This window comes from Ambystoma mexicanum, chromosome 6p (assembly GCF_040938575.1).
Source record: "Ambystoma mexicanum isolate Mex_15411 chromosome 6p, UKY_AmexF1_1, whole genome shotgun sequence".
Lineage (NCBI taxonomy): Eukaryota > Metazoa > Chordata > Amphibia > Caudata > Ambystomatidae > Ambystoma > Ambystoma mexicanum.
The window spans coordinates 363,006,989-363,033,092 of NC_090935.1; the positions used below are offsets into that span (position 1 = coordinate 363,006,989).

At 43.6% G+C, this 26,104-nt stretch overlaps 1 protein-coding gene across 2 annotated transcripts in view; it reads right to left on the reverse strand.

Moving 5' to 3' along the window:
- SLC1A3 (solute carrier family 1 member 3) overlaps nucleotides 1-26,104 on the reverse strand; it is a 278,893-nt gene that overhangs the window by 42,315 nt on the left and 210,474 nt on the right. For both annotated transcript variants that reach the window (XM_069627140.1, XM_069627141.1), the window contains exons 6-9: nucleotides 20,737-21,032; nucleotides 8,825-9,058; nucleotides 7,592-7,786; nucleotides 1,828-1,962 (exon numbers count right to left, since the gene is read on the reverse strand). In XM_069627140.1, coding sequence (XP_069483241.1) covers nucleotides 1,828-1,962; nucleotides 7,592-7,786; nucleotides 8,825-9,058; nucleotides 20,737-21,032 — 860 coding nt within the window. The remainder of the gene's footprint in view (nucleotides 1-1,827; nucleotides 1,963-7,591; nucleotides 7,787-8,824; nucleotides 9,059-20,736; nucleotides 21,033-26,104) is intronic.

A 26,104-nucleotide genomic window follows, 5' to 3' on the forward strand; every position in this document is an offset into this window, starting at 1 on the left:
AGGGCTCCAAAGACGTGGCGCTTTCTGAACAGGTAAGTTTTCAGTTTATTAGCCTGCCCCAGAAATGGAATGCCAAAAGTGCTTAACAAAATTTGGAAAAGAGAAGGGCCCTTGTGAAAGAAACCAAACAGAGTGATGCTATCATATTGGCTGGTATCATTGATGAATCATTCTAAAGAAAACATTACCATCAAAATAGCAACAAAAGGACATGCCTTCATTCAAACTGTAAAAGGAGGTCTAAAAGTTGAACGATTGTTAGAAGAGTTACGAATGTGTAATTTTCCTAAATAATAAAAACACTGGGCCTCATTACAAGTTTGGTGGTATCTCAGTGGTAAATCCTCTGAGATACCACCAAACGGATTTACAGTTACAGTCACTTGGTCTGGCGGAACTAGCGCTGGATTACAAGTGGCGGTATGGCAGTGTTAGTCCCCCTTTATCCAACTCCATGGGGATTTCGGCAGAATTACCACTGGAGGTAATTACGCCGAAATGGCCATTGTCTGGCAGTAAGGTGGCAGAATCATTGCCAGCATTTTTCTGCCATTTTGCTGTAGGTTTTTCCTACACCTTACCTCCAAACCCATAGTTCGGCGGTGGGGTAATGCAGCGGTAATGCAGTTAAAACTCTATTACCACTGCATTACCACCGTTTTTGGCCACACCGCCAAACTCATAACGAAGCCCATTGATAGGCACATGATTTTAGTAAATGAGAAACATGAATTTTAAAGGAAAAGAAACTAAATGAAAACCAACAGATTCAAAGGGAGAGTGCAGGATAAGAGTAATAAACCTGGGAGGAGAGGGGCATGAGTAGGGAACTGCTGGTGAATGGCCAGGGTGTGCGGAAGAAGAAACTTGATCTCAATCGCGTTGAACTGTGAGATGTGTGACTTTCACAGGAAATCTTTGGAAGAAATCGAAAGACACTCGTTCCAAATCAATTATTAAAAAAACCACAAGAAGGCATAGATCTCTTAGCTGAGATTTCGATAAAAGACATTATATTACGTCACAATAACCAGGTTCCGTAAATATGCAGAAAATAAATAATACCACAACAATAGGCCCTTGTCATTTGTTCCAACATTTGGGGAAGTTGCTGGAGGAAAGGTTACAATTCGCCATATAATGAATGAAGCTAAGAAAGAATACTATAGAGCTGCACTAATAAGTGCACGTTCTATTATATAGCAGCGCTTCATGTCGGATTCCTCTGCCTTCTGAGCACTATAATAAGAGGTGTTATTATCACCCTATTTAACGGTGCCCAATGCATTGGCCTTGGAAGAATGAAGGGATCTGTTGGCCCTGCTGGGTTTCAAAACGGCGACGTGCATGCTGGCCCCAGGTCAGCGTTGAATGGTTAACTCGGGAGCTAGCGCCCCACACTATCTAATGGGACCTGCTGTTGACTAAACACTCAGTTAGAGAACTCTGTGAAGCAGGGACTTGATACCATAGAATGGGTCTTCTTTGGATGGCCCTATCCCTTTGCATGATAAGGCAATCTATGCTGGCAGAATGATTAGAAGAGTAAACAGAAACGACCTCTCCTTTCAAATCAATAGCTATACCAGATGCCCCCTTACCAGAATGGCTGTTGCTTCTATTTTTCCAATCATTGGTGTGTCAGTACGATTTTCAATAACGAGAAAGTAAAATTGGAAACACATTTAGAAAAAACACTCCAATGTTGGTGTTTCGAGTGGCGTGCATTTATAAGACGTGTCAGTGTTTCTGCTGCATGCATGAATGAAGAGAGCAATGCTTGTCAATGAAGCTTGGATATCACCCACGCTGGTAAGAAATACTCACAGGAACCAGTCCACCGCAATAATGAGCGTGATGTCATCGGTGGGGAGGCCGACAGAGGTCAGCACGATCACCATGGTGACCAGTCCAGCTTGGGGGATTCCTGCTGCCCCGATACTGGCAGCTGTGGCGGTGATGCTGTGGAAAGATATAAAAGAAACATCCCATTCAGAAAAAAAAAACACGTCGTTCTGCCTTCTGGAAACACGTCTAGTGCAGTCATTCACAATTACCGTGAAGCAAATAAGTTATTAGAAGTTTAGTGATGGCGATTAATGTGTTTGAAAAACTATTATCAACATATGACTGCAGTGCATTTACAACAACAAAAACCTGTCTGTAGGCACTACTCTTCAAACAAGTGCTAACTGTGTCAAACTACTGAGAAGAGGACTAGGCTTAACCAAAGAGGAAAGGCATGATTAGTTTCTTGAAGGCTAGTGGACGGTTTTCATTCATTGCTTGGGCGGGTGGCTGTGCCATATTAGTGTGACTTGCAGTGTAGGACTATGACCAAAGCAGACCAGAGTGCCCAAAAAAGGGGACCCATATTTGTGCTGCCTTTAACAACAAAATGTTTAAATGGTACATGGAGGTATTCTTTCAAGAAAGTGTCTGGCAAATGGTGAATTTTAAACCACGCTGGGCAGTTACAGTGGTCAAAGTTAGTAGGAGCACACAGCACTGTAATCAAACTGGAGAAATATTTGCTAGAAAAACTTGGCCACAATGGCTTTTTGGACCACCCCCTCGGGCAATATCCTAATGACTTATGGGCCAGACCCGGCCTGGTGACCTTCTAGAAAAACCAAGTTTCTCATGGAGGCGACTTGGACCTTACGGGTTGAAAGAAAGAGTGACAGAGAGGATGATAATGGGTTACATGTAATTATAACTAATGAAATAATAACTAATTAAAAAAATAACGATACAAAATAACGAATTCCAAAATAACTAATCCATTTTTCATTGTTTGGGTGGGGGGGGGGTTTCCCCTCCCAAAGCCCCCCTTTCTTAAAATAATAATACTTGTATCCCACCGCTAAATCCACGACTCCCTCTCACAACCCCTTTTTAAGTTTATTTCTAAATTTGTTATTTTGGAATTAGTTGTTTTTTTATTAGTTATTGTTTCATTCATTATTTGGATTCAATATAATCACAGCATACCAGGATAATGTCCTAAATGACTTGAACCTTGCGGGTTGAAAGAAAGAGTGCCCGAGAGGATGATGATGTCCTAAAGGGCCGATAAAATATTGATTTCTGTACTCACTCCAGCGAGTAATATTGAGTTAGGTTGCAACATTCATCTGCTATCTGTCTGTAGCACCAAGAAACCCCCTGCGGGCGAACGTTTCACTCTACACATTTTTTAAAATATTTTTTATTGTTTATTGTACATGATTCAAAGGCTACATTGTTAGAACCTTTCCAATTTTTACTCTTACAAAACAATGCTTACATAAAAAGGAGTCACCAAAGAAAAAGTAAATTTAATTTGATAGTGTCATTCCCCCTAAAATCTTCCATAAAACAATGTCTCTGATTCCTAGTATCACTGTGAGGACTCAACCATTCCACCCGTTCTTGTTCCTTTGCAGATTTCCCTGGTTACTGTGGAGATATAACACCTTAAGTCCGTTTTAGGTTCTTCATATCAGGGGTGCCTCACACACTGTTACCTGAGGGGATGGTTTAACTTCTTGTTCCTTACATTGGCTTACCCGCTGTTAACTGCTTCCCTTTCACCCTAATTGAACAGGTTCCGATTCTTCAGGATTTCCACCACCATTACGGTCAATTGTATTTCTTGCCCTGAGATCAATCTCTCCCAGAAGTGTTCTGATAGGAGTCCCTCCTCCCTACCCATAAACCTTCTTAACTTGGCCAACCTAAAGGTCCAAGTTCCTTCACACTCCATCAAGATGTGGCGGAGTGATTGTAATCTTGGGTTGGCACAGAATTTACATATTTTGACTGCACTCTTCTCCTGACTTCGTATGGTCAGGATCTCTCCAGTAGGGAGAAGATTCAGTCTTGCCCGCAAAAAGTTGGACCTTACTCTTGGCTCCGGATATTTTTCTAGGTAGAGGGGGAGAAAACCTACATTTATTTCCGCCTTCAAGAACGAATTACGTGGGGTTGAATTTCTCACCATGGCTATATTGTCAATCCAATCCATGCGTTCTAGATCTCGTTTAACCTTCAGCGGGTTGGTAATCAGGGTCTCTGGATCCGACGCTGTCTTCTCTAGGATGGCGCTTACCCTGTCTTTCCAACCCATCACTCTACAAATACGCTGTTAACCTTCATGTAACCCTCTTTGTAGAAGCCCATATAGAATTTCATTAACAAAGAAATGCTGCCTTAAATGTAATGTGGTTGCTGACACACAATGAAGGTCGTTTTTAACAGCGGACACGTGTGTGCTTAGGACCCTTGCTGCATTCTGAGCCATCTGCACCCGCTACAGTTGACTCAGGGGGCTACCCACCAAATGCTTCAAGCAGTTATTAATGAATCGTTTTATTTCAAATTAATGGGAACGCCACTAAGATATAAGTGTTAGAGAAGGGTCCATTTGAGCAGGCGATAAAGCAGTGCTCATTGGTTTCTGTGTCGTCTGGAGATGCCCTCTGCTTCCTTAAGGAGCTGCCATCAACGGAAGGAGGACTTTCACTAGACATCATATTTGCAGCTTATTTAGCCCAGGGGATGAGAGGGTCGGAACAGAGGTTTCTACATTAGCTTGCTTTATGCCACAGATTTTATCATGACTAAAGAAAAATGCCTTTACTTTTTCCTTTTGCACTTTGTTTTTTGAAAGTTGCAAATTGAATGCAGGAGACCACATTGATGGTCTACTACATGCAAGTTCCATGTTTAATATTAGTACCCGGCGGGGGTCAATGATATTGTTACAAGTGAAGAGGAATTGCCAAGCACGATTCGCACTGCTGCCGCCCAGTTTGAAGTACCAGGAGCGTTCACACCGAAATATGTGACGTATGATGAACAAATACACCAGCAGAGAGCCGCAGTGGGTCTCTGTCCAGTACCTATCAGAATAACAGCACCTATTGAAGTACCGACACCTAAGAAAACCTGGACAGTGAGGTACCCATTGAGAAAACCATATCGACAAGTGAGACAGAATGACGATTGTTAGAATGCAATACCTGAAGAAGCTAAGAAGATGCTGAAGGAAGACGAAAGATGATGTCATAAGAACCCGGACTGACTCACATATAGAAGATATAATGATCTGAGATGATGAAAAGAGACGAAGCACAATGGACAAGTGGCATCCTAAGCCTCAAGGGAAACCAAAGTAAGAAATACCTGCAGGGTCTCCCCTGAAAGCTTTGCGTAATTGGCTTGTCCAATAATTAAAAAACATAGTTCAGGCAAATGAAACATGTGTCCTTGTGAAACATTTTCGAGATATCACTACTTCGGTTATCGACACATTGGCACCCGTCACTTTCAAAGAGGTAAAGATGGAGACCTTTTGGTAACACCTGAGTTTCTGAGAACATAATAGATTGTAGGAGAATCAAAAGACTCTGCCAAAGGTTATGGCAGATACAACCGTGGCAGGAAACCATTTCCACGTATCGCGGTGGTGCAGCCAAATATAAAAACGCTATCCTTGCAGCCAAAAGATGTCACTTTGAAAGCAGGATATCCAAGGCCAAATCAAAGAGTATTGTTCTCTATTCTTAGAGAGATTGAGGGGGAAAAAAGTACTGGTCTCGTTACATTAAAAAGCGAAATATGATGCATTTAAATCCAACTTGGATTCAAAATAAAAATAAAATCTCATTGAGCTACCATTGATGCTCATCGTATGAACCCATCTTAGTTGGTTAATTATGTGGTTAATAACAAGAACTGCCTGAATGAGCATCACAGTGTAACTCCCGAATTTAGGATCAAACACATTTCTGCGGATGATTTGACAAACATTGTCTGAAGCCCTCTGTCTGTGTTGGAGATGTGTGCCCAGCTAGCATCATTAAGGATGCTGTTGGTTGTTTGTTGCCTCACATCACCAAAATAGTTCATTCCTTGGGTGCCGTCGGCATAGTTTGTGTATTTAACGGCAATGCTATCTAGGAGTTCAAAGAGAGGAAGGGAGAAGGTGAGACAAGCCCCTTGAGGAACTTCACAGGATAACAATTCAGGAGGCACTTGGAAACCATCACTGGCCACTCTGGCGTCTGTGGACCTAGGAAAGTGGTCATCCAAGATATGGCAGATTCAGAGCAATTAACGATTTTTTCCAACCTCTCGAGCAGCAAGACATGATCAACAAGAACGAATGCTGCTGCAAGGTCATGAAGCATTAGTAGAGCAACCTGGCCAGAATTCACAATATTTGCAAGATTTGTCCATAAATCGAGCATAGCAGTTTCCGTACAATTTATTGCACATAAACTAGACTCAGGTGCTCAGAAGTCTGTATTTATCTATGTGATCCTGAAGCTGCAGATATACCGCTGTGTCCAGAATCTTTAATGAAAAAGGGACATTATGAATGGGGCGGTAATTAAATTCGACCATTTTAGCCAGCTGGAACACCAGATGGCATGCGCACTTGATGAATAACATACAGAACGGCCTTAACAACTGCCACATCGTTGCACTTCAACAAGCGTGGCTACTAGAAGATCCTATACGGGATGGGTACCAGATATTTACTGTAAAAGCTATGACATCAGGCAAGGACGCCCTTCTGACGGATTACTCGTAGCTGCTCAAATTGCAACAGGATAAACATAGAAACGAAGGGAATAACAAAACACTACTACGACAGATGTGTATTCATGCATATTTGCTATCTAGCACTGTTCTTGAAATAGTTTTAGACTACCTGAAGTGTCCTTATGTCAGCAACCACTATGAGCCAACCCTAAAGGTGTATCCCTACAAAGCTAGACAAAAATTCAGAGAGAGCACACCCTATGTAATTAAGAAATTCTGATGAGTAGCTTGTCAATATTATACAAGGGTCTTACACTGTAGCACTCATCAATCTATATTGGAACCACTCAAAAATCTCAGATGAATGCTTCATTGAAGATCTAACTACTCTAATGACATTGATCACATCCACACCCAATATCTCAGCAACCATTTTAATCAGTGATCCAAATCTTCACTTATTTGACGATACACGGACTCATGATAACCAAATTATCCAACAGTGGACATTCTTTGTAAAGGCCCATTCCCTGTATTTAGCAAATGGTGCACTTCCTGGAGATTGCCCACCGCCACACACATGGTCAAGAGGAAACAAATCCTCCATAATTGATTTTGTATTCATGGACAGTGATCATAACATGATAAATTTAACCTGGCGACATGAATCTTCTGACATGCAGATATCCAAGCCTCAATATCCCAGCCAGCTAAACATCTTGCCTTTTAACTTACTGAAAGTGAACATTCCATGTCTGTCTTAGCTGCAGTTGGTTGCCTCTGCTGTCAGTTTAATGGAAAGAGTTTCAGATGTCCCAGACTTGACAGAACTGTGTTTGTTGTGTAGTGTGTGCCTAATTCAGGTCAAATGCTCTGCCAATTTCCATTGCTTGTAACGGTGTGAACTTTAGTGCTGTCCGTTAGTCACGGCATGGGGTCTATTGGGGCGCGTGAGGCAGCTCTTGAAATATCGCAGTCACACATATTGGCTTTCTCTACGATTGTTAAAATTAGTTTGGCTCATGTAGACAGTGTGTGGAAAACAATATTACTTTACCTGATTGTAAGAATCTGGCCAAAGTTGAGGTCGTAGTTGTTCACTTGCGCAATGAAAATGGCAGCCAACGCCTCGTACAGGGCGGTACCGTCCATGTTAATTGTAGCTCCGACTGGCAGGACAAATCGGGTGACGCGCTTATCAACTTTATTGTTCTCTTCCAAGCACTTAAATGTGATGGGCAGTGTGGCAGAGCTGGACAAAACACAAACAAACATCAGAGTCACACAGGGAGAACGGAGTTCCAGCAGCATTGCACATACAGGAGTTCTAGAATGATCTGAGTATTACATGATGTGCCTCCTGAGGGGTATCTGATTCAGACCCAACGACGAACATCATAGGACTCATTAACATCATAGGACTCATTACGAGCCTGGTGGTGAGTCCCTCTAGAATTACTCCCAAAACAAATTACTGTTCCCCAACTCGGTCTGACATGTAAATCTGACAAATTATGAGTGACAGTCTTGCTCCTCACCTCCTCCTTCATGGAGTGCCCTGCGAAACCCTGCGATTCCGTAGCAGTAACTCCAAGTGCTAACAGTATGCTAATGGGGTAACAGAGGTGGTCATTCTCTTACGCCATTTTTCTTTCCTGAAAAACTGCTTGGTCCTGCTCTGAACACTTACAAAGAATGAATAGCACAATGCGTCCGTTTGAACATTGTTTTGGTGTTGTGTAAACAAAATGCTCACACTGGCCTTACCTTGTCTGGGGTTGTTTTTACCTGGACTGTAAATTCTAGCATTTTTGTCAAGTGCACTTTATTTTGCTGTCAGGAAACATAAGGTTTGCTGTTGGCATGTGGTCTCCATCATTTATCATGCTATATGTTTTTTCGCTTGGTTGGACTACAGTCTTGGCATAGCCTACCGTTGGCACAGCAGCCTGCCACCACTGAAGCATGCACCATCCAGAATGGTCCAGTTCTGTGGACATGCACCAGTTTGTTCAGGCGTGCCAGAATTTGCTATGACTAACTAGGTCTGATCTGCTCTGGGATGTTTCTGAAACCTTTCCTAGGGCATGTTCGAAGCTATCACTTTTTGGGATGTTACTGTAACTGTCAAGGATACAATATCATAAACCCAGTCTCATTTTCTAAGTATTTTCTTTTATTAGTTATTTGGGTAACTTGTGTCACGTACAAAAACATTCTCCAGGCCACCCGCATTTCATAACTGGAAAAATGCTTGTTCATGCATTTGGTGTGATTGGTGTACTCCTACCTTGAGGATGTGCCAAGAGCTGTGATGAGGGCCTGTAGGATTCCTCCAATGAAAACCCAGGGATTCTTCCGAGTAACAGCGAAGTAAAGCAGTGGTAGGACAATAACAGCATGGATGAGTAGACCAATGATGACCGTCACCGTGTACATGCCCAGCTGCCCACCGACCACACCCATGTCCTCCATCTCAGCAATCTTTCCAGCAATCAGGAAGAGGATTCCAATGGGTGCGTACCTACAAGGAGAGCAACACGCAGGCTTAACCAGGTGCATAACTGTAGAATTCATGTCAGGGGAAGTAGGACGAGTTTTCAAGTCTTCCTCAATGAATACATTAATTGAAACAGTGCCTGCTGAAAAGTTAGGTAATATTGACCCTGATTGGCTCTTGTAGCTGTCCATCAAAAACAGCCCAGCCTAGCTGAATTTGAGGGATTTTCTAACATGCTTTTGCCTTGGAGAAGCTGCCAGGGCAGTGGAAAGCCAGAGGTTTAATCGTAGGAAGGGTTCTCTGGAAGTATGCTAGGGCAGGGGCAGAAGGTTCACGTATCAGACTATCTGACCACAAATTGCTGTTTGATAGGCCATCCAAGGTCCAGTTTGACAAGAAACCATCTCTTTTCGGTTTCATGTAATAGAGTCGCTGCGAGAATGGGCGTTTAAAAATAAATCGCTGCAAAAAGACTGTTGTGTGGCCCCCGCCATCAATTTAATGAATGAGAGGGACACCCCTGCAACCCCCAGACCCATTGTACCGCACAAAGGGAGCAGGGGACGCCCCGCAACCCCAGCTTACCTTCTGTGGTATAATGCAAACACTTTTACCGGGTGACACCACAGTCTTTTTGCCGGGATTTTATGTAAAAACGCACATTTTTCGGCGACCATGTTAATATATACCCTTTTTTCCATATCAACGAGTCCATCTATTTCTTTTTAGTTTTGTAATGCGCTGAAATTTCAGTGCAACCACTTAAGGCTGCAGGAAAGGGTACAATTTCACATCACATACCAGAGCATCTTCCTGGATAGGAAAGATAGTATTACAAGAACATTACAAATACAGCTGGAAAAGAGAGAGTGAAACGACCGTGATGAGACAAGCAGGCAATTACTGGAAAGCTGCAACCAGCAGAGAAGCTTCCAGTGCATGTAGCCAAAGAAGCACAATTCCAAAGAACCACCAAAGGAGCACTAGAGTATCTTGTCGACATAACCACCAACAGAGGTACCCATGGAGCTTTGGTGTAGATGACACTTTCCTGGCGTTTCTTCAAGAGCTTTCCCGGCATGCAAGAAACCCAGTAACCCCCTCACAAGAACATTAAACATAGAAACTCCCCCCCAGCATTAATCACAGTGAAATCCCCCTACTCCACTCAACCTGATCTAATCAGCAGGGGCTTTTTCAGGATAGTTGTTGACCAATAATTCAAATATTTCAATAGCAAGAGAGAGAGGAGTTGTCCAACTGACAACTGTATTGTTTTGTGCGAATCTAATAACACAAATACTGGCTTTGCTTCAGGTTGAAGGTGTACAATTGTTTTCCATGCTTTAATGTGCTGAGTAGCATGAAAAGAGTGAACCAAATTAAGAGGCACATGTTATTGTTGTGTAAACAGTTCTCTCAGGCCTCTGATTCAGACTTCGCTGACTATTTGGCTCTGTGTGTTTCAGTTGTGGATTGTCTACTTGTGAAATTAATCACATTTTAATGAAAACACAGCAATAACTTAGGGCCCTGTAACAGAATGAAAGTCTGCGAGGTGCACAATTCTCGGGTTTTTTATTTTTTCGATGTAAAATGATGGTGTCTTTCTCTCAGAAAGCTGCCCTTGCTGAACAGACTTCACTTTCAAAATTCGCCATGCTCAAAAGTATAGTTCACACATGTAAATGTCACACCAGGGAGATAATTACTGTGCAGAGGTCTGCATTGAGTGCAGTTGGCGGCACATTGCTGAGAGAGTACAGTGTTTCCTGCAGGGAGTACTTTTCGAAGTGCAACATTGTTTCCTGTCTAATACTACGGCTGGGCGTGGAGCGCCACACGGAGTGCTGCATTGAGTGCAGCTGCCAGCAGTTTGCTGTGTAAGCGAGGTGAGAATATCACTATTTACACCTAGTGCATGATACATGGATTCATATACATAGCATCTTCTAAGCAAATCAACTCATACTTAAACAGTCTGCTTTTCCACTGGACTAGGATGGTGTTACAGAGGACCAGAGTGTAGCATGATAAGGATGGTCTCCTCATTTTCTCTTTGGGAACCAGACAAGGTTCCAGTCTGGTGATGGTCTTACTGTGAGATGACTGTTTGCCACCCACTGTTTTTAGTTTGGCCATCCAGTAGGCCAGTTATGGTTGCCTTGTAGGTGAGGCACTTGGTTGTTAACCACATCCTAACAGGATGGGGAGCCAGTGTAAATCGCGAAAGGTTGGAGTGATGAGGAAAGCCATAGCATGGTGGGCTGTTTTGATGGGGGATAGCTGAGGATTATGTTTGCTCTGTCAATGTGTGAGATCATTAGGGCCTGCAGCACTGTTCAGGAGGCCAGGGACAGGAGGAAAGCGTGATCTTGTGGAGTAGAGAGATCTGAAACCAAGCTCTTTGAGCCTTTTTTGCAATGTGTTGTTGGAAAGATAGATTGCTATCCACAACGAAGCCTAGGGATTGATGAGTGAATTAGGGTACGGTTCCCATACAAACACATTTTCATCCAACAACCTTTGAGTCGGTTCCTGCCTGGAGGGGTGGCCCAGGAGTACAAATTTGGTCTTGGTTGGGTAAGCTTTAAGTGGGCACTTTGTATCCACGTTTGAAGCATTGCAAGGCGTGTGCAAAGGTTAATGATATTGTGTGGGCCCCTGACCTTTAGGGAAAACTGCATATCATCTGCATAGTGGTGTATCACAAGGTGGGGTTATCTAGAAGTGAGCCCAGTGGGTCCAAGTAGAGGTTAAAGATTGGGTATATACCCAAAACACCTAAAAAAATAACGAATATTTTAAAGCTATATATATCTAGTTGGGAATGGGAATAGTGGTTTTGGGGGTGGGGAAAAGTATGAATTAAAAAAAGGGGGCCTAGCGTGTGAGAAGGGCCACACCCACCCACTCAACAACAACAAAAACAAATTAGCGATTAATTTTTTTAGATATTTTGGTCCCGTTAAAAATTAATTCGGTGTTTTGTGATTCGTTAAAATCACATGTAACCGTTAAAGATGACTGGGCAGATAATGGAACCCTGAGGAACCCCACGGGTGGTGGGCCAATTTTCAGACATGAGAGATTCGGTCTGGATAGCCTGGTGTCTGATAGATAGGTAGGATGTGAACCATTGCAGGACGGGGCCAAAGAGGCCCATCCTGTTTGTAAGACGGGTGAGTAGTGTGTGATGGTCGACGATGTCAAACATTGCTAGAGGTCCAAGAGGACTAGCAGGCATGAGTCCCATTTTTTGATGATCTAAGGGTGTTGTCGACAACCTAGATGGTGGCTGTTTCAGTGCTGCATTTGGGGTGGAACCCAGAGTGGTAATCATGGAGCAGACATAGTGCCTTGATTTTTAATAAATAGTTGTTTAGCAACTACCTTCTCAATGACTTTGCTGATACATTGGAGGTTTGTGATCTGACAGTAGTTTGTTACATGCATGCCCAGCTCCCCTGTTCCCCAGGCGGTTTAGACTGAGAGCAATACCCTGAAAGCATGCATATCTAGCGACCTATGGAGAATAGCATCTGCAGGACATATACAAGTTGTAGACGTTAGATTCAGAGACGTCTTTATGGGAGGGCAAAAGGGGCACTTGCCCAGGGCCCCCACCTTGGAGGGGGCCCCCACAAGGCTGCCTGATCTAAAGTAAGATTCCATTGTTCACCAGACTTAAATAGCACATGCCAGGAGATTTTATGGCATGCTCCTGAGGCGCTAAACCTATTGTCTGTCTGTTTTGACAAGTACATTCTGCCTTGATCAATTAATCATGTAATGCTTTGCCAGCAGATGATACAGTGATCCTGGTCAAATCATATATATCTTGCTTTACTGTGCTGTCTTCTGTGAGGTTTGCCTTCTTGCATGCTGGTGGCATTGTTTAGCTCATTACTTGATCTTTCTTCTTATGTAGGCAATTTGAGTGGAAGGGGTTGTAGACAGGAGAGAGCAGACCAGATGGTGTGGGCATTGGGCAAGCATCTTTTAAGGTCTGTTTTTTTGACACAAACAATGTTTTGCTTTTTGTATAAAAGTCAAAGGTTTTTCTGCACGTTTATGAATGACAATTTCACAAGCCATTGTTTTGGAAGTATTTAAAGCTTAAAAGTACAAAAGACAATCACATTGATTGGTATTCTGGTACTTATATACTTCCCTTGATGATGGATAGAATGTAGCTAGAATAATTTCCATTTTGCGTAACACCCTTCTGTAATATTTTGGTTTTAAAAATTGTCAGGTTTGGAAATGTGATTTGTGTACTTTGCAAGTCAGTTTTATAAAATTAGACTGTTTTAGTACATGGTAAGAGCTGGAAAAGAAAGTGTTCAAATCAAGAAAATTTCCAGAGTTGGCACAAATCCCAGCTTCACCCCTTAAGCAATATTTGATCCTGTGCATCTCATTTAATCTTGTATTGCCTAACCTCTCAGTGTTAACAGTCCCTAAACCTTTCAAAATAGTCAGCCCCTCAGTGTGATTTCCATCTCAGGGGATGATCTTCATAAAAGCCTCACTCATGGTTTCACTGGCTATAGGGTTGCTTCCACTATAATAGTGAGCATTGATATACTGCACACCACAGGCACCTGTTCCCTTGATCTCTAATGGCAACGCTATTTGAAAACCATGTCCCACTTCTAATCTCAGTCTGTCTGGATAGAGGCAACTTCCTGGTAGCTTCTAATCTGCCTCCACTATCCATGCTATGGTATGTGTAGCTTTCCCCTTCCTTACCATTGGTCTATTCTATCCATGCTTGAACACTTTTGCATTCTCTGAGGCAGCTAAATTGAGTTATCCGCCTATTCTGGGTTACATGTAATGTTTAAATATAGTCCTGCATTAATACTACAGGCTGCATACCTTCCCGGATGCTATTGATAAAAGGTATCCTGTTTCTATACTAGAACAGAAGTAACCTCTTGTAGACTGCTAATCCTGGCCTTCAAATGCTACTTGTACAATCTAATTAGAGCAAGAATGAAGAGGGTAAGGGGACTCAAAGGGAGTAAACATGCTTATTTTGAATGCTGCGAGGCAGGGTTTCGCTCACAGTGGGGGAATGGGGGTGCCACCAGATATACTTGATCACTTAATTACTTTGGTTTGATTGAGGGGGCCCCAAAGATGTCCATGCCCAGGGCCCAAAAAAGCTTAAGATGGCCCTGGTTAGATTATCGAAATTGTAGGGGGATACTGACCCACTGCCATCTTGGAAGTTAGGCCTTGCACGATCATGGCCCAGCACCAGCAAATAGCAATTGCAGGCCCCAATAAGAACATCCACCCCATCCTTGCTCCCCTCCCAGGCTAGAGTGTAGAAGGTTATTTTATTAATTACGGCTAAGATCCCTTGTCGGTCTCACAATGCAGGCCCATGTAAGTCAAAAGGAATGTGCCCTGTGAAGGACAATCTCACGAGAAGCACGGCAGAGGTCTGAAGCTGTCGAAACTGGGATCCCAGATTTAGAGCACCCATGTGCCCCAAACCCCAGCCCCTTTGTATTGAACTACCAAGGACCCACTATTTAGGGCCCTAAATCCCTCAATTGATGACTGATTGGTGTGCCCGTAGTATATAACCCCTGGGAGGGGGAAAATGCCACGGGGGGGGAGTCCAAAGACCATGTCCCGTAATTTGTACTGTGAGGTGCGCGCTGTGAGAATCACAAATCTAGGCCACTGATGGGGGAGGCATGGTAGAGGCACCAGAGAGTCTGGGATCAAGCAGAGCTTCTCACCTTTCTGAGGGCTCTCTTGACACCGAGAGTATCCACTGCGCTCATATGCAATTACCAGGTGCACGTCATGTGATCTAACTGCAAAAGAAAGGTCCATTCATCTAAGTGAGCCAATTGAGGTACTAGGGTGTGAACCTATTGATGCCAAGTCCCACATGGAGGATCAGCACCTACAACACCAGTCAATCATCAGGAGGTCTATGAGGGATCGATTTTATAGACAAAAGGGCCCGCCAATAATAATCCAGAGATTTCACTGTATATTGTATTTATCATGAGTGACGTTGATGTACTTTAAAATGTGCTGTTTGCTTTGAATCAGTCAGTGCGCTCTGTGGCATTAGGGTTTGATTGGCCCTGCTGACATGTATTTCTCTTTTTGGGAGTAAAGACCGTGTTATCCTTGCAAAAGGTGCCTTGTACGTCCTTCCTTAGAGGATTGCATTTCCTCTGTCTCTGGTTGTCTGCCACACACTAGGTCTTCCGGATAATAGGGTTTTTTCAGGATTGTGCGCATACGCCCTGTTAAAAGGACGCCTTGGAACGACTCCTAAGAAGAGCGGTATTGGCAGGACTGGTAAATGTCTTAAGGATGGCGGCTGGGAGGATGTTGGAGGGTGTTAGAGGTCAGCTACTGAAGGAGAGGGGAGAGAAGTCCGTTCAGGGCTGAATGACCCCTGGGGAATATAGGGTGAGTCACTGGATTTGGAGTTGCTGGATGTGGTGCATGATGGTATTGATTGTTTGGTAAAGAATGTATTAGTGCCTCACACGCCTCCCAAGATTCCAGTACCTCCTGGTCCGGTTTGGGGTTTGGGGGAATGGCATATCTGTATATAGGTAAATCCTGGCATTACTTAATTTGTATTTAATGTCGGTACTGTTTCCAGCTGCTTCCCCGCCACCATCTGGTCTCATGACAATGTAAAGCACACAGGAATGGACCTGCTCGTTCCAGCAATATTTTACACAGCTCACTTTCACCTCCACAGAGGCATGTCGGTGCTGAGAGGTTGTGTAGAAGACATATTATCATAGTATGAAGTAAAAGCTGGCAAAATATAAAAACGCAGCAATCATATCAGCAAACACCAGGATGGAAACCATGACATGAAACAGAAAAAGAAACGAGAAAAGACTTGTTTGGGGCAGCGCCCAATAACAGCTTGGGTAACTTGTACAGTCACACCAAGTCAACTTGGCGAACAATATGTCTGCTCTGGCCACTTAGCAGAAATGTCCAGTAGAAGATTCAAGGATAGAATTAAAAGCCTAACAATATGGCCACAATAGACCAGAGGCCCTACAAAGGCACTGCGTTCACTAGCCCGTGGGTGCAGGTGAACTGGAAGTAGCCACCAGCTTATTGCCCCGCAACAGGCCTCCCTGTAAACAGGGAGCAGGACCGCAAGATCAATACATGAGGGTACAGTTCTCAGACAGACCTACAGTAAAAAACAATTGCGTGGCATCAAAGCCCTTGTTTATACATGCTGTGCAAAAACCAACATACCAGCAGCCATAGTTCCATGATGCACAGTGCTGGCCATTTTGATTACCTCCTTTATTTCAGTCTGCTGGCATGCATTCAGAGGATTTGTCTCCCATGGCAACTAAGTCTGCACTAGCTTTCAGCTGGCACTTTACTCTCTGCTCTCTGGCATGAGGGCCCAGAGATGTGGCACCTGGATGTCTCTTTCCCGTGCCACACTTGATCACGTGACTCGTGCCCTGGCAGGCAGTGCTCTGGTACACTCTCCGTTTGTGCCTCTACCCCAAACCTGCTCAACAATCACACTTGCCATTTGGATGCACGCACAGCATCATGCCGCTCATGCTGCACCACCTTCACCATAGCCTCTTCTTCCATTTTGGTGCCCTTTGCAGGTTCCATGTGTTAATATCCCGGAAAAAATATCGTGATACAAAAATATCGCCATATTATTGCAGCGATATTGACCCATGAACCCTGCGGGGGACAGCCCCGCAACCCTCACATTATTTTTAAATGTGCGGGGGACACCTCTGCAACCCCCGCTCCCACAAATTATTCCCCCCAAAAATATCGCCTATGGCGAGACAAACAGCCATATGTACGGCGATATTTTTGGTGGAGATATTTTGTAGGGATACCCCTTTGCACAGTGCATCCCACTGAAGGAGTGTGAGTTTTTAATAAATATATACAAAAGCAAAACAAAATACAAAAACATTTCTCTACTTAACATTCAGGGGGTCTCTGCATGTTGGCAACAAGACCGTAGAGGTATTTTGTGGACACTTACAGGAGGTGTTCTTAAGGGGACATAGCATCTTCTCACCGGCTAATTATGTTGGGAAATCTGGAATCACCATCAGCTTGTTTGGAATAGGATGAGCCAATCATCTTCCCCTGAGATGGTGCCCTTCCAGAGATGTGAAGACCTGCTCTACACAGCATTGGCTGTCTTTGGGAATTGCAGGATCCCTTATCACAGAAATTCCTGTCACTGAAAGGGAGATACAAGCCAGAGTGCCAGGACCTGCAACATGTATTGCTGCAGTAGCCCTATCTGTAGTTAGTCCCACTTGGTTCCTCTAAAACAAGACTATCCGGTGAAAATCCAGCAAAGGAATGTTGCCAATGAAACGTTGTCCAGATCTCTTATAAATCAATGTATCCTCTTCACTCGAGAGGGAGTTTAGTCACCAGTAGTTATCTGGTCATGTGCATTATGATGGAGTCTCCATGTGGGCTTTGTTCACTCAGGTCTCTTCTACGTCTGCCTGGGGACGTTCAACACATGTCAGTGGCTAGCCATTATCAATGCAAGGTAATGAAGAGCAGGCTTCTTCAAATCATGTTACTGCAACAACTGTTTAGACTATTATGACAATTGTTTTAGAATACTGTATTTTCACAGCTTCTCGCCAATCATGTGTTTTTGCTCATGCCTAGATGTTATTTTTCACGCTGGTTGCTGTTTGTTATACCCAACATTTACGGCAGAGGTTACACTCTCCTATTTGTAAAGGTATCTACGTTGGTCTTTCCATTGTTTGCTCATTCACTCTGCATTGAATTGCACTGCCCTGGCTCCAACTGCCGCCTGTATCATCTTTAAATCCTGTTTTGCATCATCTACAAGGCTGGCATTATAAAGTCCCTATGCTACCTCACTGAGAAATTCATCATCTCTGGAGGCCTCTGATCCACCAGAAGTAAGAAATGTGCAGACTTGAATTATGACAGTGCAGGAAGGAAAGAACCAGAAGACAGGCCTTTTCTGTCTATCCTCTAAGACTCTAGAACCTCCTCCCAGTCAACATCAGACCTGCCCCATCACTTCTACAGTTCAGGAAAGAGCTCAAGACCTTCCTCTTCAAGGAATGTCTCCTCCTTAACACCTAGGTCTACACACACGCACTCCCCACGTTACTTGAGACTCAGTGATCTGCTCCCCACTGTCTCCCCCCTGGTTGTTTGTAGATCCCTTGCTGCCAATTGCACCCCCCACCGGTTAGCTGCTTCCCTCACTGTGTTCCTCCTCCTATAATTGTAAAGTGCTCCATTGCTTCCCGAAACTAGGTCCGCGCTCAATAAATTCCCTAATATTAATGATAATCTTAATCAACTCTATAATATAAAATCATAAGTGATGCTTTTGGTGTCACGTTTTTATTTAATGATTTTTTGTAATGCTTGAAATTAGGGGTTATCATATGCCATACAGACATGGTACCTGTGTCATTCCGTTTCACATTTATCTCATTTTAATGGCATGAGGTTCAAACTGCAATTCTTAAGGCATTTGAAGTCCATTCACTGGAGTTCATTCACTGATGAAGTTGTGTATAAGTGACGATTTCATGTAACGTTTCAAATGAGTCTGGTGGCATTCCATTCCGCAAGCATCCAATTTTGATGGTATACTATCCAAATCTAAAATTCCTAAGGCGTCTGAAGTTTATTAACTGACATTAACTGATGAACTTGTGCGATGAACTTGTGTAAGTGATAGGTGACGGTACCGTAATGCTTTGAATTGGGGCCATTGTATGCCCTAAAGATATGGGTCTGCTGTCATTCAGACCCACATTTCTCCAACTTTGCTGGTATACTGTCCAACTTTCCAATTCCCCAAAGGGAGGGGGTGGTGGGAACAAAGCAAGTCCTTGGTGGAGTATTCTTACAAGTGACCAAGCTCCAAAGGCACCAGTGGGACAGAGTCCCCCTAGTAATAATAATAATAATGATATTTAATTGGATTGTCTTTATAATCTTTCCCAATTTTATTATGACTGAAGCCTTGCTCCCGGTCTTCTTCCAAAGGTAAGCAGCTCAGGGACGCTAAGGATCATCTGTGCAGACTTTGTGGTATCTAAACAGATTTTGGGGTTATCTGGATTCTGTTTTTTGGAGCGCTTCAGTTCCTTAATTTCTTCTAGACTGCACCAGAAGAAGAAACATCTTTACAGTTACCATCACTTGATCACTTAATTCTACTCTGATCGACCATGTTAGGCAGATTAATGCAATACTTTATTTATTTTTCTGTAGTAGGTTTCTCCACTAGAGGCATGCTTATTTTACATGCGCGAGTGACAGATGTTCTCTCCACTATTGCAAGCAGATAATGAGCAGAATGTAGATAGAAGCTGTGGTGTCCAACCCTGCCACATCCTCTTTTGCTTAAAGTCCATTTAGCAAATAATTAATTTTACCAGAAAATATCCCCAGCAGCAGGCTTGGCAGCCTGATCGTGTGGCAATTCTTCCTCTTAGATTAAGTTGTACGAATTTATGTCATCATTTTTTTCTGCTCTCATTAAGCAGCAGGTAGGCCATTTCTGAGGTCGACGAGCTGCATATGGTTGTGGGATCTTGATTGCGTAGACATTATTAATTGCTTAGACGGCCTTTTCTGCGAAGTCAATCTTTAGCCACTGGGATAAGATGTGAGATGTGAGGTTTTATTGCACTTCTCAGCCAATTTAGGGTGACCTTAATAATGTTTGATGTTTTGTTATGTTCTCTGTGGGGTGAACTAACAGAAACAGTTGCCGATAGATTGCTGAAACACTTAGATGTTGATGGTTTTTATTATTGCCTGACGTGTTTTAATTTGCTTTGTGAGTGGTTAAACTGCATAGGTTTGGGTGTCCTTGAGTGGACATTTGTTTAAGAAGATGCCAGCGCTTGAGTAACTGCAGAATCTATTCTTATTTTAAGAGTGGAATGTTGGCAGTCCAATTGTGAACCATGTAGCTGGGGCTGACGTTAAACACTGACACAGAATGCGCACTCCGTGTTCCCCTCCAACACTCTAATGATTCACTGTTGCCATAGTATCTCTTCACCTGCTCCTAATGATAACGTCTGCCTTGATGTGCTCCCCATGGCCTCTGGCTATGGCCTGAATGGGTGCAGGAGGCAACTGAGGGTGTTCTACTTGTCACTCCTAGAGTCTTATATTGCTTTGTTTTTGTGATTTGCCCTCGACCACCACACATGTACTGTGTCAGACAAATACTTGTGCAAGCGTCACATTTGGCGGGCAGGGCATAGGGTAGGGCCAGAACAACTGTTATAATGTCACTATAGCTCAAGCATTCAGGCTGTTGGGGTGTTAACACCCATTATCCATGTATGAGCCTGCAGCTTTGCCCCTTGCTCACATTATGGAGGTGGGTCATTAGGACACGTTACAGACTGTACACTTGAGCTGTAACGCATCATTATATTTGAAATATACCTCTTTTTATTTCACCTCTCCTTTTCCCCTTTTACTTTCCTCCACAGACTAAGGTATGGATACCCGTTGCAGGGGTACAATAAACCAATCTCTCTGAGATGCTGCAAGACAAAAGATTTCTTATTTCTAATATAGCACAGCATAACATAAATCAATAATTAAATCATGATTAAGAGCAAAATATAAGTAAGCATGTTTCCCCTTACCACATGATTACCGCCACTAGTCTCATGATGGCTTCATTGAGACTGTCAAAGAAGTCCTTCAGTGCCTTCCCTTGCTCCTTCATGTTCCCAATGACCAGGCCAAAGCACATGGAGAAGACCACGAGACCCAGGGCATTGACACCGTTCACAGCTCCCGGCACAGGGATCATCTCCTCCCTCATCTTGGTCAGCGTTTCCATGGCCTCTGAGACATTGTTTAAGACTGATGTCATAACCGCTGTTTCATTGGCGGGCATGGTTACTTTGAAAATCTTCTTCTCATAGCTTGTCTTGAACTAAAAAAATTAAGAAATGAAGAAATAAACATACAATGAGGCTATTGGGCTGTATCAAGAGAGTGATGTACACATTTTTGTTTACAGGATATATCTGATAACGTGCTGCATATATACAATTTGAAAGAACATATCCATTTAAATTGCGTTGCAAGTTATGAAGTTTTAATTTCCCCCTGAAGAATGTTCTAAAATAGGAAGAACAGAAACATGTTGTGGAAAAATGGCAGTATGAAGAAATTAATATATACTGTCCTGAGATACATATGAGTCTTTTTTTTTGGTTTAGGATTGTGATTGTATAAGCACTTTGTCACTGGGAGTGGTGGTCGTCAATGTAATACACTTTTAACTTTTGGTGTTATTGTACATTAAGTTTATGCTGCATTTTATGTGCATTATGTGTGCTGTGTTACTATATAAAAAATGCTTTGTGTGATGAGGAATGTATATTTTTACAAGGTTTCTATGCAATCAATTTATGATGGTTTAATATAAATTGTTGCTTGGTGTGCCCAGAGTACTGGGCTTTAGGAACTGATGACAGATGGTGCCTTAACACTCTCTCGGTGAGGGGATGTCATTGTTTGTATATATTTAAATTCTCCCAAATATTGTAGGTGAGAAAAAATAACAAATTTGTTTTCTGTCTTGTACAAAGAAAAAAAGATTTGTTGCTAAATTAAAAAAATGTGGATGTTATTTAGTCCCTAGCATGGCGTTAATTGGGATACCCTAAGAAAGGCATGCTTTTGGAAGAAACATAAATATGCGGGAGACTGTCACCAACCACGAGGACTTTATGGATGAAGTTTAGAGGACCAGCCCCTTATACAGTCCAATAAGCCAAAACGTTTAAACCCTGCATATGAATTACTACATGGAGGTGAAGGAGTTATGGCCCAATTTAAAAGTGATGCATGAATAATTGTCAACATCTTCTGAATTTAAAATGCAGGAAATTGGTGACCAGACTGAAATACGGGCTCCCCGTCGGTTCAGGACTGTAACCTCCCGCACCAACCTTGAGTAAATGTAACTCTTGTGCAAGCCACACCAAATTATGACTTGAAATTACACTGCCACCTTCTGAAATTGGTATCATAGGATTTAACTGAAGTTTTGGAACTCTTCGAAATTTCCTTTATTACCACTGAAATCTGTCCTAAGGATTGTGCCTGTGTTTCTCCCCTTGTGCCGCATTGCCTGCATGCATTGGCTTTTATACTAAACAGGAGAGTCTGTAATTCTTTTTCCCTTGATGTGCTTGTATTTCGTTTTTACTACAGAAATTTCAATAAACCTGCTGGAGAACTTCTGTTGATGTATTGGAGATTACCCTTTAGTAACTATGTGTGTACTATTTTAATTTTCTCTTAGCATCTTCTTCTTTTTAATTATGTGTATTATGTGATTACTTGAAATAGTTTTTTGTAAAGGTCTGAACTAACCAAATACAAGAAAAAAGAAAAAGAAAAATCTATGAATGACCTTAAAGGGAGTAGTTGTTTCTCTTCTCGGAAGTCGGAAGTTGGAGTCAGCTTTTGGGTTAATGTAAAATGCTATTAGAAGTGCATCTCTGATAGACGAATAACCCAGCGTCGCCCATAACAGAACTACTACATACCATTGCTCTGTGGTGGGGCCACGCATAGAAAGGTGAAAGAGCAAGCCAAGATACATCATAAGCAACTTTCCATGGCATTCTCAATGCCCTAAATTAATCTTCCCATCGCAACTCTATGTTTGGTCTACTACAGATTTTGGAGTTAAATAAAAACATTTCTGAACATGAAAACATGATCAAAACTGGGTTTCTTTAATTGGCAACTCTACAGTTGACATTCCTGGAGTTCTATCCCTCAGGTCCAAAAACCCCCAGGAGAATACAATCTAAGAATTATTATTGTATTTATTTATGTCATTTGTTATACGTGCCCAGGTCCCTGAGGTATCAAAGCGCTAGATAACATACATAGTAAAGCATAAGTAAGAACAGTACACAGTATCAGTATTTGACATTCACAGTGGTTCAGGAGGGAATCATGCATATTTGTTGAATAGAGAGGTTTTGATTTGATTGCAGAACGCAAGGTAGAATAGTTCATTTCTGATTGAGGGGGAAGCGTGTTCCATAATGTGGGAGCGATGACAGTGACGCAGGAGCCCCTGATCATTTTCTAGGGAATCTGAGGGTATTAAGTGAGATGGCGGAGATGGAACGCAGGTTGGGTTTTTGGAGATGCAGTGGGTAAGATAAGGGTGGCTGTGTTGTAGAGGCAGTGATGAGTGGTGGATAGTCTTTGAATTCAATGCAGGCTTTGACGGGGAGCCAATGGGCTTCACGTCTGATTTGGGAGATCTGCTCTGAGCATTTGAGGCCCCAAACTGCTCTAAGGGCATTGCTCTGTGTTAGTTGTAGTTTTTTGAGATTTTTGGTGGAGGTCTCTGCAAGGATGGCATTACAGTAGTCAAGTTTTCTGTCGATGGTTGCTCTGGCTAGAATGAGGCAGTTGCTCGGAGTGAGGAATTTTCTAGAGAGATTGATGAGCTTAGTAGGATATGCCGTGGAAGAAGCCACAGCCTTCACATGTTTATTCAGATTGAGTTCAGCGTCTAGGTAGACTCCCAGAGTGTTGACATGAGGAGAGATAGGGATACTGTTTCCGTCTATGACAAAGGAGGAGTAGGCAGGTTCAAGGTGTTTGAGATGGTGAGGGGAGCCGACAATGAGTAGCTCAGTTTTGTCATCCTTTAGGCAAAGGTGGTGGTTTGCCATCCAGGCTTGAATGAGGTTGTAGATGTGGTTGATGCTGGTGGAATCACGCTTGTATGAGCCCTAGAGTTTGTGGAGAATCTGGGTGTCATCTGCAAAATTTGTGTAAGGAATATTGAGGTTGTCAAGGTGATCAAACAGGTCTTTGGTGTTCGTGTTATAGAGCGTGGGGGAGATGCAGTAGCCTTGTGGGACCCCATAGGGGACAGGGCTGGCATCTGCTGCTTCAGTACCAGCGAAGACCCTAGAGGTTCGGTCGCTCAGGAATAATTTAACCCAATTGGCATCTTCTGGGGAAAAGTTGAAGGAGGTGGTGAGGCAGTGGTAGAGGATATCATGGTTCACAAGATCGAATGCCATTGAGAGGTCGAGCAGCATGAGGATGGCGAGGTCTCCCTTGTCACAGATGTGATCAAGTTGTATCTTGAGGTTGAGGGGGTCGGATCCAGTGCTATGTCTAGGTCAAAAACCAGATTGGCGTAGGCAGAGTAGGGAGTGGGTCTCAAGGTGGGTTTGGAGGTAGGTGGTGCGGTTGAGAATATTCAAGAGGAGAGGAGACTGGAGTGATGGGGTGGTAGTTAGTGGGCAGGGTGGGATCGAGGGAGGGTTTTTTCTGCAGGGGTGTGACCCAGGCTTCTTTGATGGAGCTGGGTATGGTGCAGGTGCTGAAGGAGGCATCGATACATTTGGCAATGGTGGGGCCAAGGGTCCAGCACAGAGCTTGATGATGTGGGCGGGGCAGAGATTGCCACTGCAGTTGGATGCTTTGAGGCAATGGATGATGGCATGCGTTTCTGCTGGGGTGACAGGGCTAAACTGGAAGGGAGGAGTGTTGTTTGTGGTGAGGGAAGTGATGGGGGTCAGGTTTGACTTGCTGGGTCTTTGATTTCTTGAGAATGGCTTTTATCTGAGTCTCTGGATTTTGTTGGCTAGGGTGGATTGTACCAGGGAACACCAGGCTTTGTCCTTGGGAAAGTTTGAGATGGGCGGGACGGGGGTTTCCAGTTCTTTGAGTATTTTGAACAACTCTTTAGTGTTGGAACATGTTTCCAGAATGCGGGTGTTGTAGATGCTAGCTTTGATGTTGATGATAGCCACTTTGTAGGAGGTGGCACAAATGCTGAAGGCATCTTTGTTGGAGGGAGAGGGCTTCTTGCCCCAGATGTGTTCTTTAGAGAGCTTGACTTTGTGGAGAGTAGCTAATTCTTTGGTGAACCAGTTGTGGTGGTGGTCTTTTTTCCAAGCGGTCATTTAGAATGGGGCGTGGAGATCCAGGGTGTAACTCTGGACAGAGTTATATGCTAAAAGGATGGCCTTATGGTTGTTGTTGTCAGGACATGCCTCGAGGGAGGCCAGGATGGTTGGCTCTAGAAGTTCCTTTGTGAGCTTTTTTGTGTGTCTAGCTGTGATAGGTTGGTGGGTGGAGAGCAAATAGTTGGTGGCGACATTGAGGTCTAGGGCAAATAGAATCAGAGAGTGGTCTGTCCAGGGTACAGGGATGATGGCTAGGATTTGGGTGGGGGTGCTTAGGGATAGGATCCAGTCGAGCGTCTGGCCTTTGCTGTGGGTGGGGACTTTGATGGCTTGTGTCAAATTCATCTCTTGGAGGGTTGTGGCGAGGGCGGAAGCCAAGTGATCAGTGGGGTCCATGAATCTGAGTTTGAAGTCACCTAGAAGCAGGAATTTGGTGTTTGGCTTCAGGAGTGGGGTGATGAGGAGGGGTATGTCAGAGTCTGGAGTGCCAGAGCTGTTGCGCTGGCAGTAAATGAGCAGGACGTTTGTGGTGCTTTGTGGGCTCGGATTGATTTTGGTGAGTAGGATTTTGTAACCACAGAGGGCAGGGGGAGGGTTCTGTTGGGCAGGGGGGTTTTGGAGATGATGGCGGCTCCACAGCGTTGGTTGACTGATCTGTCAGAACGGAGGATGGAGTAGTTGGGAGGGAGGGTAAGCGATAGGTTGGGTTCAGCTGCTTCGTGTACCCAAGTCACTGTGACAGCGAGCAGGTCAAGGTTGTGTAGTAGTAGGAGATCATGCATATCCACTGCATGGGCGCAGATTGAGCGAGTGTTGATGAGGGCACAGGCCAGTGGCTTCGAGGGGTGGGGGCAATGTACTTTGACGAGTGGAGGAGGTACAAATGATGTGGAGGTGGTGGGGCTGTAATGGTCGTTGGGCGGTAAGGAGGCCATGGTGCGTGATCTGTGATGTTGGAGCCTGGTTATGCCTGAGCAGGCAACTGATGAGGCCATGGTGCATGAGCTGAGACGTTGGAGTCTGGTGATGCCTGAGCAGGCAA